Source organism: Gymnoscopelus microlampas (assembly GCF_963454915.1).
Source record: "Gymnoscopelus microlampas genome assembly, chromosome: 18".
NCBI classification, from domain to species: Eukaryota; Metazoa; Chordata; class Actinopteri; order Myctophiformes; family Myctophidae; genus Gymnoscopelus; species Gymnoscopelus microlampas.
The window spans coordinates 4327486-4339992 of record NC_139955.1 but is presented as its reverse complement, the minus strand read 5'-3'; the positions used below and the strand labels follow the sequence as shown (position 1 = coordinate 4339992).

General features: G+C 41.5%; 1 protein-coding gene across 1 annotated transcript in view; it reads left to right on the top strand.

The window, feature by feature from the left end:
- The window catches only part of frmpd3 (FERM and PDZ domain containing 3), a gene marked incomplete at its 3' end in the record, with an annotated part of 52500 nt that overhangs the window by 35038 nt on the left and 4955 nt on the right, over positions 1-12507 (top strand). Inside the window, exons 8-13 of the mRNA XM_084085804.1 lie at positions 471-590; positions 2636-2772; positions 5358-5484; positions 7510-7599; positions 10449-10628; positions 11532-11667. Coding sequence (XP_083941930.1) covers positions 471-590; positions 2636-2772; positions 5358-5484; positions 7510-7599; positions 10449-10628; positions 11532-11667 — 790 coding nt within the window. The remainder of the gene's footprint in view (positions 1-470; positions 591-2635; positions 2773-5357; positions 5485-7509; positions 7600-10448; positions 10629-11531; positions 11668-12507) is intronic.

The following is a 12507-nucleotide window of genomic DNA, read 5'->3' as shown; positions in this document are numbered from 1 at the left end:
GGACGCTGTCGTCGACTGTTTGCCGCTTCACCTCCCAGTCCCAATGCCCCTCCCCCCACAAAAGTACAAAAGTAAAAGTACTAAAATGTTTGAGAATAGCCTATGTATAAAATAGGGCTGAAGTGTGTTTCTATCATAATTTATATCTGAAAAGTAACTAAAGTTGTCAAATAATTGTAGTGGAGTAGAAGTACTGATAACTGGAAATACTCAAGTAAAGTCAAAATATGTCAAAATTGTACTTAAGTACAGTATTTGAGTAAATGTACTTAGTTACTTTACACCACTGGTTTCTATCCTGTTTTTTTCTTCCTTCCTTAATTTCTTTCTTCCTTTCTTTCTTATCTCTCCTGCTCTCACTCTTCCAGTGTCCTCTCTCTTCTCAGGGAAACACCCAAACGTTGCTTCACACCTGTCAACCTGTGATATGTGACGAATCAAACTGATTGTGTTCTCATGCTGTGTCCCAGGTGGTGCACAGAACCTACTTCCAGGGGATGAAGTGTCTGTTCCGCATCTGCTTCTTCCCCAAGGACCCGGCAGACCTGCTGAGACGGGACCCCGCTGCATTCGAGTACCTTTATATTCAGGTAAAAAAAAAAAAAAAAAAACACTGGCTTACAGGCAGCGAGTGTTGCCAGATGTTGCGAGAGAAATAAGCAACCAGGTCCATGCAAACAAGCCCAAAAGAAGCGACTATTAGGCCACGTGAGCATCGATATGCATCAGCTATTTGAAGACGATCTACAAAGCTTGACAGCTTGGATAAGAATAGGAAGCATGCCCCAAAAAAATCTTTACCGAAGTCAACACTGCTTACAGGCGGATGTGAGGTGTACTTTTGTATTGCTGTCATGTCCAAAATCGTCACTTTTCAGGAAATGTTGTGTTCCACTGGATCCAATGTAGTTATTTAGTGACGGGCTCTTGTTAATACTTCTCATTGACTCAATATGAATACCGTAAAACCCACGGACTGAACCAATTTCACTTTAAAAAAAAAATCAAAATTAGCTCACAAGCAAGAACACAAGTAGCTGAAAACTTTCAGCAGTAGCTATAAAGCTCACAAGTACAGTAGCTCATTGGTTCTCAAAGTGGGGTCCGAGGACCCCCAGGGGTCCTTGAGGGACTTCCAGGGGGTCCCCAGCTAAATGATGGATAGTTAACCAAATGGACCCTTATGGGGTCTGTAACTCTGAGAGTGTACAAATGGAACCAAATTTGTTCCATTTGTACACTTTCAGGGTTAAATTAACATTGATTTTACAATATAAATTGGGGTCCCAGAGATAGAAATGACATTGAATGGGGGGTCCGTAGCCCTAATGCATGTCAAACTGGGGGTCCTTGGAATTAAAATGGTTGAAATCACTGCTAGAGCCTTAAAAAAATTCTCTTATGTGGATCATATCTGGCATATTTTTTCAAATGGGGGTCCGCGGGCTAATGTCAATTTGGGGGTCCTTGACATGAAAAAGTTTGAGAACCACTGCAGTAGCTGATCTACAAGCTGACGATGTGTCACTTTGCGATGCGTTGTGAGCTTGTAGATCAAAAGTAGCTTGCAGAGCTGCTATTTTTGAGCCACACTCTTGGACAACGAAGTTGGGCATTGATTTACGAAAAAGAAAAAAAGAAAAACATAAAAAGTTGAAATATGTCCCAACTATTAGAGGTGAAGTTCACTGGCTTACAGGCAGATGTGAGGTGCAGTCAGCCCTCATTTTGATGCTGAAGGAGAGCAATCTGCTGCTGCCGGAGGAGAAGAAGAGAAGAGGACGCCAACCGGGACCCAATCAGAGAGCTATCACAAGCTGTTCCGACTCGATAAAATCACGTCTCTGCTTTCAGCAAATCATGTTCGTTCTGTCTGATTCCGAGGGAGAGTGAGGCAGATGCGCACAGTAACTCCCGTAACCGTTATGACTAAACCCAAAATACGACGTGATCATAACAGGACTGGGTAACGAAATGCGGTTCCAAGTAGGGACTGAATCAGAATCGGAATCAGATTTATTCGTCACATCACAGGTTTACAGGTGTAAATCGGTGGGTGAAACTTGTTTTTGTGGAAGCCCAATCATTTTTGTCGTTTTCCAGGAAAGAAAGAGAAAAAATGGGGGGGGGCAAAGAGCAAGGAGAAAAATCTATATCAAAGATATTTACATACATAGCATGATAAACGGTATGTATGTACAGTACATGAGGTTATAAGGTGCAAAAGAGTGGCAAAACACATCGGTAGGTCAACATAGCAGCAGGTATGTACACAAGGTTAGACAATAGACATAAGGTTTTTCAGTAGCCCCTAAAAGATGGAACAACCTTCCCATATCAAAATGGCCCCTACTGTTACTGTTAAATCCCGCCTTAAGTCAAATTTTTATACCGTGGCATTTAATCCAGCTTGAGAGTTTTGTGGTCTCTGCCTAGATTCACTTGCCGTTGACGTCTGTGTTTTTGTGTTTTATAGTGTTTTATGTTTCTTTTATCATGTTTTTATTTATTTTGGATGTTTTGGTTGTTTTGTGCAGCATTTGGTAACCCTGTGTTTGGAAATGTACAATGAATAAAGTGGATTGGATCGATAAGCAGAATCTGATGAAAACAATAACTGCCCTGTCCCCCGCAGAGTCGCAACGATGTTATCAAGGACCGCTTCGGCGTGGACTGGAAGTCTGACGTCACGCTGCGATTGGCTGCGCTTCATATCTACATCACTGTGTCCTCGGCCCGGCCCAATCAGAAGATCTCCCTCAAACACGTGGAGTAAGTCTGCCCCGCCGCCAAGCCTTCAAAAGACCCTCACAGATAGTATACACACAAAGTGAAGACTCACATTTTTCTTTCCCTTTGTAGCCAGTTATTTATACCACTTGTTTTTCCTCTCAATTTAGTCGTTAAGCTAGTTAATTCCTTCCACTGCTCGTCATGTTGTTACTACCAGTGAGGAGCCCCCACCAGGAGGATGTAGCGTGTAAGACAAACAATAGGAAAGCAAGACATGCTACCTCCGCTTTACTTCCTGTATCTGTGTGACGTAGGTGGTCACCCCTTTAGGAGACCAGAAGTGAGTCTATTAATTCCAATGGGAGAAGTGAACACATAGCGTCTCACCGATTCTTTAGCCCCATGGACCTTTAACTAAATACTGGGCCCATTCTTCACAAGCCAGAGAGCCAAGTCAGAGAGACAAATCAGCTGAAAATCTACTTTGTTATCGATGTTTCTCTGTCCCAACAAGGCACTCTCGAGAGCTCTACCAACAGGAATCATAGGATTTTCGCGAGATCTGATGTTAAAACGTTTTTAAAATATTCAAAATGTTTCACATTTTTCCAGATTTTTGAAAATAGCCAATGTGTATGGGGTTAAAGTGCTTCAACTGATTTTGGTTAAAGTGTTTAAACTGCCCCCCCCCCCTGCGGGTCCTCGGACCGCACTTTGAGAACCACTGCTTTACCCCTTGCACCACCTGAGCACCCTCAACACGTGGGGCAGGTCTGCTGCCTCCAAGCTAAGTGAGCCTCAAATTAACCTGCCCGATATTACACGCCCCAAGTGAAGAATTACATTTTTCACTTCATTAACAGTTTCTCAGCTCGCTCTATTACTCATAACCCAGTTTGTTCATTAAATAATATCTAAGTGATTAATAATTAACTGGTCCGGTATTAGAAAAAAACTGAAATTACTCAAGGATAATTCTCCATTATGACAAGCGCACAAAAGAAAATCCTTTGCTCGGTGAAATTACCTTCTCCTTAAATGTGTTAATTTCATCCTCAGAATCCCAAACTGGCAACTCATTATGCCTGTGCCATCTCATCCACGGAGCCACAACAGGCTCCATTGTGCTTGTAACAGTCTTATGGTGGTTGGTTATGTCACGCCAGCTGAGGATGTACGCCAGTTGACTGGCACGGGGGGGCGGGTGTAGGGGTGATTTATACTTAGTTGCGCAGCGGTGTCGCATGGAATAGCTGATCTACAAGCAATCGCTTTGATTCTGTAGATCGGCTATTTTTGGATGGATGGAGGGATAAGTAGGTAGGTAGGACGGTACTAGGTAGCAGTGGTGGAAAAAGTACTCACTATTTTACTTAAGTAAAAGTATCAATACTGCAATGTAGAAATATACTCTGTTACAAGTGAAAGTCCAGCATTCAATCGCGACACATTGTGAGCTTGTAGATCGGCTATTTTCAAATGGACGTAATGTAGGCCTATATAGGGTTGAAGTGGTTAATGTATGTTTTGTAATAATAATCAAAATCTACAAAGTAACTAGTAACTAAAGTTTTCAAATAATTGTAGTGCAGTAAAAGTGCAATATTTGTCCCTGAGATGTAGTGGAGTAGAAGAGAAAGTATTGCAAATTGGAAATACTCCAGTAAAGTAAAAACAATACCTCAAAATTGTACTTAAGTACAGTACTTGAGTAAATGTATTTAGTTAGCTGCGAGCTTGTAGTCCTACATCTGCTATTTTTGAGTGGTGCCAACCACTCCTATATCTGACTTTGTCTGTGTGTCCGTGTGTCCGGGTGTGTGTCTGTCCGGGTGTGTGTCCAATAAACAAACATTGATGACAACATCAATACGGGGCTCATCAAAGGCACCACTCTCTTCACACAGGGTGTGATTTTTTAAATTTGTTTAAAGATATCGGAAATGTCTGGAAAATCTTGAATAATTCAGATGTTGGTTTAAATATTCTATTCTGGGGGGTTCTCTGGCACAAAACCTTTACAGATGAGGCCGGGTCCACGGCCAAATACAAATTGGGGGGTCCTTGATCAGAAAAGGTTTGAGACCGACTGCTTTACACACCCCTCTGCTCCCCACAGTGTTGATTTTGACAGCAAATTTTGATTTAGTTTTAGTCATATGTTAGTCATCTGAAATGTTTTAGTTTTTGTCTAGCTTTAGTCGACTAAATATCATATTTTAGTCGACTAAATCTACAGTTGATTTAGTCGACTAAAGTGTATTTTGGCGGTGCCTTGATGGCATCGTAATGGCTGATTTTACACTGGGTTGCATGTTGAAAATAGCAGATCTACAAGCTCACAACGCGTCGCAGCATTTTCAGAGCGCAACACCCGAGCGCAAGCAAACATAAAATTACTTGTCTTTTAGTTGTACTCGATCTCTTCTCCACTAGATCCCCCACTAACAGTTTAGTCGAGTTTTTATTTGTTGCCGAAATTGTCAATAGTCTTAGTTTTAGTCATCACAGCTTAGTTTTCATTTCGTTTTTATTTCGTTTTCGTCAGTGAAAAAAGGTAGTCGACGAACATTTTTCGTCATAGTTTTAGTCGACGAAATCAACACTGGCTCCCCATGTTGCAGGAAGGAGTGGGGTCTCGAGCCGTTCCTGCCGCTCAGCCTGCTGCCCACCGTCAAGGAGAAGAACGTGTGTAAGACCCTGTCCCAGCTGCTGAAGACCTACCAGCACCCTCCTCCGGCAGGCAACAAGGTGCTTCTCTACAGTTTGACCTGTTGTTGTCACCCCACGGGTGACACTGTATGTTGTCGTTGTTTTGAGATCGTCATATATCATATAAACTGTGTTTTATATAATTTTTATAGTTGATTAGTCATCTTTACAACGAGGTACAGCTTGTAAGGATCGGGCATTCGTGAAATGAGCAACACAGCTAAACATGTGGGTAGCACCTCCAAAAAAATTGCCAAAATCACCCAATATGCTTCTGTTGGTTTTCACTCTTGTTTTGAGCAACCTGCCAGCACACACCTGCTGAGAGGTGTGTGACTGCCTCACAGGTGACTGAGGTGAGTGACTGGCACCTGAACATGGGTTCTGCAACTTTGTTGAGTTAGTGTGTGCTCCAAGCAGCAACACTGCCCCCATGGAAAGATGCCACGTTTGTCCCTTCAGGATAAGGCCAGTGCAATAGGGCAAGTGAAGCTGGTGTTCCGTTATACAGAGTGACAGCATTATTTGGTGTCGGCTCTGGTACCATTTCCAAACTTAGGACCAAGTTCTGTGAGACTGGTGAAGTCAAGAAGGACGACAACAACCCAAGACCCCTTGCTTCACTGAGGAACCATAGATTTACAGGCAAGATTTGCACAACGGTACCAAAGACAGAGGTCAAAGCTGCAGGGCCCATGCTCAGGTGCCAGTCACACACCTGTGACTACAGGCACACACCTCTCAGCAGGTGTGTGCTGGCAGGTTGCTCAAAACATGAGCGATTACCAACAGAAGCATATTGGGTGATTTTGGCCTTTTTTTGGAGGCACTACCCACATGTTTAGCTGTGTTGCTCATTTCACGAATGCCCGATCCTTACAAGCTGTACCTCGTTGTAAAGGTAACTAATCAACGATAAAAATAATATAAAACACAATACCAATTGGTGAGAGGGAAGATATAATTGACCGAAGTATCTTTTTGAGCAGTTTATTTGATATATGACGTCGGGTGGAAACCTTGGACGTCCAAAACCACAGTGGTGGAAAAAGTACTCAAATGTTTTACTTACAGAATATCAAAATACTCTGTTACAAGTAAAAGGCCTGTGATCAAAATGATACGTGAGTAAAAGTACAAAAGTATTGGCATCAGAATATACTTGAAGTACCAAATGTAAAAGTACCAAATGTAAAAAGTAAAAGAATAGCAGATCTACAAGCTCACAACGCGTCGTGATGCGGCACGTTGTGAGCTTGTAGATCGGCTATTTTCAAATAGCCTATGTATGAAATAGGGCTGAAGTGAGTGGTTAATGTATGATTTATAATAATTGATTTCTGCAAAGTAACTAGTAAGTAAAGTTTTCAAATAATTGTAGTGGAGTAAAAGTACAATATTTGCCTTTGAGACGTAGTGGAGTAGAAGTAAAAGTACAGAAATTTGGAAATACTCCAGTAAAGTAAAAAAAAGAAGTAGCTTGTAGATCGGCTATCTCGCTACGTTTGTGCAACACTCTTGTATGACGAAGTAGGGCAATTCAATTGCGTTTTAATATGGAGATACAAGGTTTCTGCACGACAGCAGTGATATACAGTATCTAAGCGTTCCCTTGTGGGAGGTTATATATAGCTGCTGTATTCCTATTAAAAAAACACAATAACATATTTATGGTGTGCAAAAAAATCAATTAAATGAATTCCAACATTTTTCAAAAGTATTTCATAAATAATCTTTTAAGAAGTACTGAAAATAACGCAATGTTTATGGCTGTTGTGTGTACAAACCCAGTAGGCCTACTTCCTATATGAATACATTTTTCAGATGGGGGTCCATGGCCAAATACATATCAATTTGGGGGTCCTTGACATGATTTTTTTTTTGAGAACCACAGTGGTGGTGGTGTGTGGCTTCATCGGTGGCTCAACAGTGTCCCCATGTGGAGATGTATGGTATTGCCGTGGATGAGAGCACCTCTGTGTTTTAAAGCAGTCGTTTTCAACCTTTTTAATGCCAAGGACCCCTAAATTGAGTTTGTGTTTTTCTCATGCTGTGTGTTGACAGGTGCCTCCGCTCCAGGGAAAGCTGCAGTACATGCGCGTACTCAACGACCTGCCGCCGTTCGGTGGGCTGCTCTTCAACACTGTCGGACTGGTAAATTATACTGTTGTTTACACCTAAAGCCCAACATTATTGCAGCTATGTCATTAATACACCTTAGAGCTGTTGTGTGGACATAAGAACAAAGTCTCCCCCGTTCTGTGTTGCCTAGAACTGGAGAATCTTTGGGTCATGTGATCAGTGACATATGGACTCTTAGGCTCCGCCCTCTAGGCTGCCTCATTCACTAGATTGTATTAATCACATTAATCAATGTTGAAAATGAGTGTTATTCCCCTTTAAGTCCGACACTTTGTTCAAGATGATAAACCGTGGCTATATAATGATGTTGCGTTCAGTTTGTACAAATGGAACCAAATATTTGGTTCCATTTGTACACTCTCAGAGTTATGATGGTCAAGGGCATATAAGTTCAGATACACAGATATAACATCATATGCAACGCACAGAATCAGACATTTAACATAGAGAAGACCTACAGTGGTGTTTCTCAAACTTTTTGGGGCTCAGGCCTCAGGGCACCTTGCCTGTAAATAACCTTTTCATCCACGGCACCCCTGAATTACATTGTTACTTTATAGCACCTTACATTTATTATCATACACATACATCATATTACAGGACATGAATATGCAAATCTTTCCCCCTGAGATAAGGTTGTTACACACCGGGGCGATTTTTTCGTGCGAATAATAAAGTCAATGGCTCCGTACATGGAGCGAAAAAGCGAAAAAGCGAAGCGAAAATGCGTCTTTTAATTATTCGGAACGAGTCCGAATTTCCGAATGCGTATATTCGCTATTTTCGCCGGTGTGTAAGGACCTATACAGTATATGTCACGACTCTCACGAGGAAAACTTCAAGAGAATATCCGTTCCCACTTCCCATTAGGACGTAATGAAAATAACTTTATCCTTGACATTTAATCACATTCACCAAAAATAGCCGATCTACAAGCTCACAACGCGTCACAACGTGATGCGTTGTGAGCTTGTAGATCGGCTATTTTTGGCAAAAACAATTGGTGCAGATGGAAAAAGAAGTACAGTGCAACTCAGGTCAGTTTTATTAAGTATAGAGGGTCTAGTCACTAGTGGTTGAATTGAAGTTATACTGATAAATTCCAAATATCATCAAAGTATTCTGCGGCGCCCATGGACTTGTGTCATCATGGCACCCTAGGGTGTCACGGCACCCACTTTGAGAAACCCTGACCTAGACGCCACAAAGGTTTCTGTTACTACTTCGATATCTTATTAAAGGACTGTATTATTCTCTAGGCACTGCTGGCTCTTGTGATTGTCACAAGTGGTAAGGCTGTTTAAGGCTGAGATGAGCGGCTCAGCCAACTATGAGATCCTATGGAGCCGGGGTCTCGTACTCTATCTCAAGTATCTAAGTATTTATCACGGTCGTTATCTTGGAGCTGGTCTGCTATGATCGCCACAAGTGGTGGATGGGGCCGAGAATGAGTGGTTCTTGAATTACACACCACACACTCTGTCTAACAGCTGTGGGTATTTATGGGTAGAATATGATGTCACACGATCGTAGGACGACGTCACACTGGCGTTGCGTCCTTAGTCGGGACGATTATCCCATCGTCATCGTCGCCTTGGCAACAGGTGCTGTGACCAAAACTGAGCATGAAGTGGAGGTACAAGGTTTCTGCCAGACAGAATATACAAGATATATACAAGCTCACAGCTCACAGCGCATCACTTTGTGCCGCGCTGCGAGCTTGCACATATGCAATTTTCTTTTACATTTTCGAAAAATCTTGAAAGTGTGAGAACTACTGATTTAGAAGGCATTTGTACAATCGACCTCAGGTCTTAATGGGTTAAGTTGCAGGTCAATAGGCCAATTCGTGCAGTTGTAAAAAAAAGAAAAAGAAAAACTGCACAAGGTAAATTTGCATGAGGAATGGCATGTGTGAGTGTAGTCATTAATCAACACGAAATTAATCCAGCATAGGAAGACATAAGGGAAAGTGTTCCAGTGCGACAGGCCAGGCCCACAAGATGCATGGCTCTTTCTGCACTTATTGATTTCGACCTTTCTGATGAATCGACTGTTAAACAGAGTGGCTTTCTACAACGTAAACAAAGCCATCGATTAGCTGATGAACAAACACACTCTGTTTTGGGGGTTTTGTAAATACCGGTGGTGGACAGTAACGAATGACTACTTTACTTGAGTACTGTACATGAGTAGTTGTACTTTACTTGAGTACGTGGTTTATTTTTTGGGGGGAGATCTGTGACTTTCACTCCATTGCCTTTCAAAGACAAGTGTTGTACTAAGAAGTACAATATTCCACTGTATTTTTAGGAAAGGACCCATACAAATGGGTATTCTATTTCGAAAAATAGCTAAATTAAACCTTTTTCATCCGAAATTGATCATTTTTTATTAACCCATTCAATCCGGGGGACGCATCTCCCCCCATCTCATGTCATTTTACATTTATTTGGGTTATTCAAAAATAGCAGATATACAAGCTCATAGCACAACACCGAGTGCCGTGCTATGAGCTTGTAGATTTTTGTATTCTATTTTTGAAAATGTTTGAATTCTTTTGTAAATCTTTAAATATATAAGCGAACATTCGTAACTCAAATCTTTGCTTCTGGGGGGTCCCTCCCTGGAACAAAATATTTTACAAATGTTCGCTTAAAAAAAAATATATATATTACAAGCTTTACACAAATGTTCAAGATTTTTCAAAAAACAAAAAAATAGCCCAAAGATATCAAAAAATGACACATATTCTTTCCCGGTCTAAATGGGTTAAAATCGTTTATCGCTTATTTTGTATAATCGATTTCGACTATCAAAATGGATTAGTTTGATGAACCGCTGCACCTGTGTCTTGGCAGGATGAGAAACAGTCGGCCACCACTCTGCTGGTGGGCCCTCGGCACGGCATCAGCCACGTCATCGACCTGAAGAACAACCTGACCACGGTGTTGACCGAGTTCAGCCGCGTCGGCAAGATCCAGCTGTACCGCGAGAACCAGGGTGTGGCGCGCGTCGAGGTGGCCATCCACGAGGCCAAGGTAGCCCACTGCAACACATGTTCGACCACGACGTCACTCCGCTACATCTGATACCAATTAAACAGCGGTGGAAAAAGTACTGAAAAGTAGAAGTAGCAATACTGCAATCTAGAAATACTCTCCAATAAGTAAAAGTCTGGGTAATCAAAATGTACTTGAGTAAAAGTACAAAAGTATTGGCCTCAAAATATACTTAAAGTACCAAAAGTAAAAGTAGCCTACTCAGAATGTCCCATTTCACAAGTTATCATATATAATCTGCTAATAAATAGCAGGTCTACAAGCCCACATCTGCTAATAAATCTGCTAATCTGCTAATAAATAGCAGATCTAAATACATTTATCTACATAAATAGCAAATCAGTAATCATTGCTATGGAGTACTTGTCCTCTTAAGGGGGTCTCCCCGTCTCCTCAGCTCTATAGTAAATAGAAAATAGGTCGGGATACCAATTTAATCCAATCAGGATAGAGAACTCATACAGGTTGGATAAGCAAGTGAAATTGGACGCGTTTAAACAAACAAATAATTAGCAGACAAAATGGAAATGGAACCCTATAAAAAGTGATGCTGATTAATGGGTTCTCTCCTGATTAGATGACATCTAACCCACCTGAAAATGTACTTTCTGTTTACTAAAGAGCTGGAGAGACCCCTGTTACTGAACAACTCTATAGCAATGCTTACTATCAGTAATACACATTTTAGTTATAACCAAAAATCCCCACTTACACTACCTTCCCCAAAACCTGTACATTATGATTGCACAATTCGAACTGCACGACACAATCATCCAACAATAGGCTACGTTTCGTTCCGATGTCTTTACAATGAGTGCAGGCAATGCTTATTGCCTGTCCCCTAAATAGTCTCCTAATCCCCCTCCCTGCCCGCCCCCACAGCCCCTGGTCCTGCTCATGGAGTGGCCTGACGCCAGCAACTTTGCCTGTCTCATCTCCGGATACTACAAGCTGTTTGTGGACCCCAAGCGCACCATCTACTTCCGGACCCCTGGTCAGTCTCAGATGACCAAGGCAGGTGTGTAATCTGTGTATGTTGACGCTCACACACATCAAGTAGTGATTGTATAAGCAGACGGAGAAGAGAGAGGAAAAACGTCGGCACTCTTATTAAGTAGTCAAAAAAAATACAGATGCGGAAGACGAAATGAATACAAGAAAGGCAAAAGGAGATTTTTCAGACTGAGAAAATCTTGAATTTAATGATCCATATCCATAGAATGAAAAAAGGGGGGGGGGAAGAAAACTGCTACCAAAAAAGCGTGTCGTGGATACAGAATCGTCTCAGTTGAAACTTGGCAGACTGAGGATGTTTTTTTAACTGAAATGTTTCTGTGCCCACTGCACGTTTTTCCCCCCTTTTTTTTTACATTTATTTATTTGTTTGTTTATTTGTTTATTTGTTTATTTGTTTATATGTTTTGTTTGGACACACAGCCCTCACCACATTGTCCATGATTATAAAAAAATATGTTGTATTCCTCTTGGACGAACATGTGACACAGCACTTAAACAGAAAACTGTGATTGCAGAGAACACTAAAAGATATTTCCCTTGAATTTAAAGACGAAAGGTTGATAATGAATGCCTTCAACATCCTTCATATCGATTATGTCATCTTCAACACTGCATGTTTTCAGTGCTTGGCGAACTTCTTTTTCTGTGACCGATCTACTGGACTGTGGCCTGTTTCCCATCTGTGTCGCCACTGAAACCATTACAAGCCTGTAACCATGGAAACATCCCATAATGACACTCATCTCCATGCTGACTCATGCGAAAGGGCGCTGCTCTTCCCGTTTTCCACGTATAGGACTTGGAAATGGAAATGTACCACGCTGTTCTGTCTTTGGCTTTA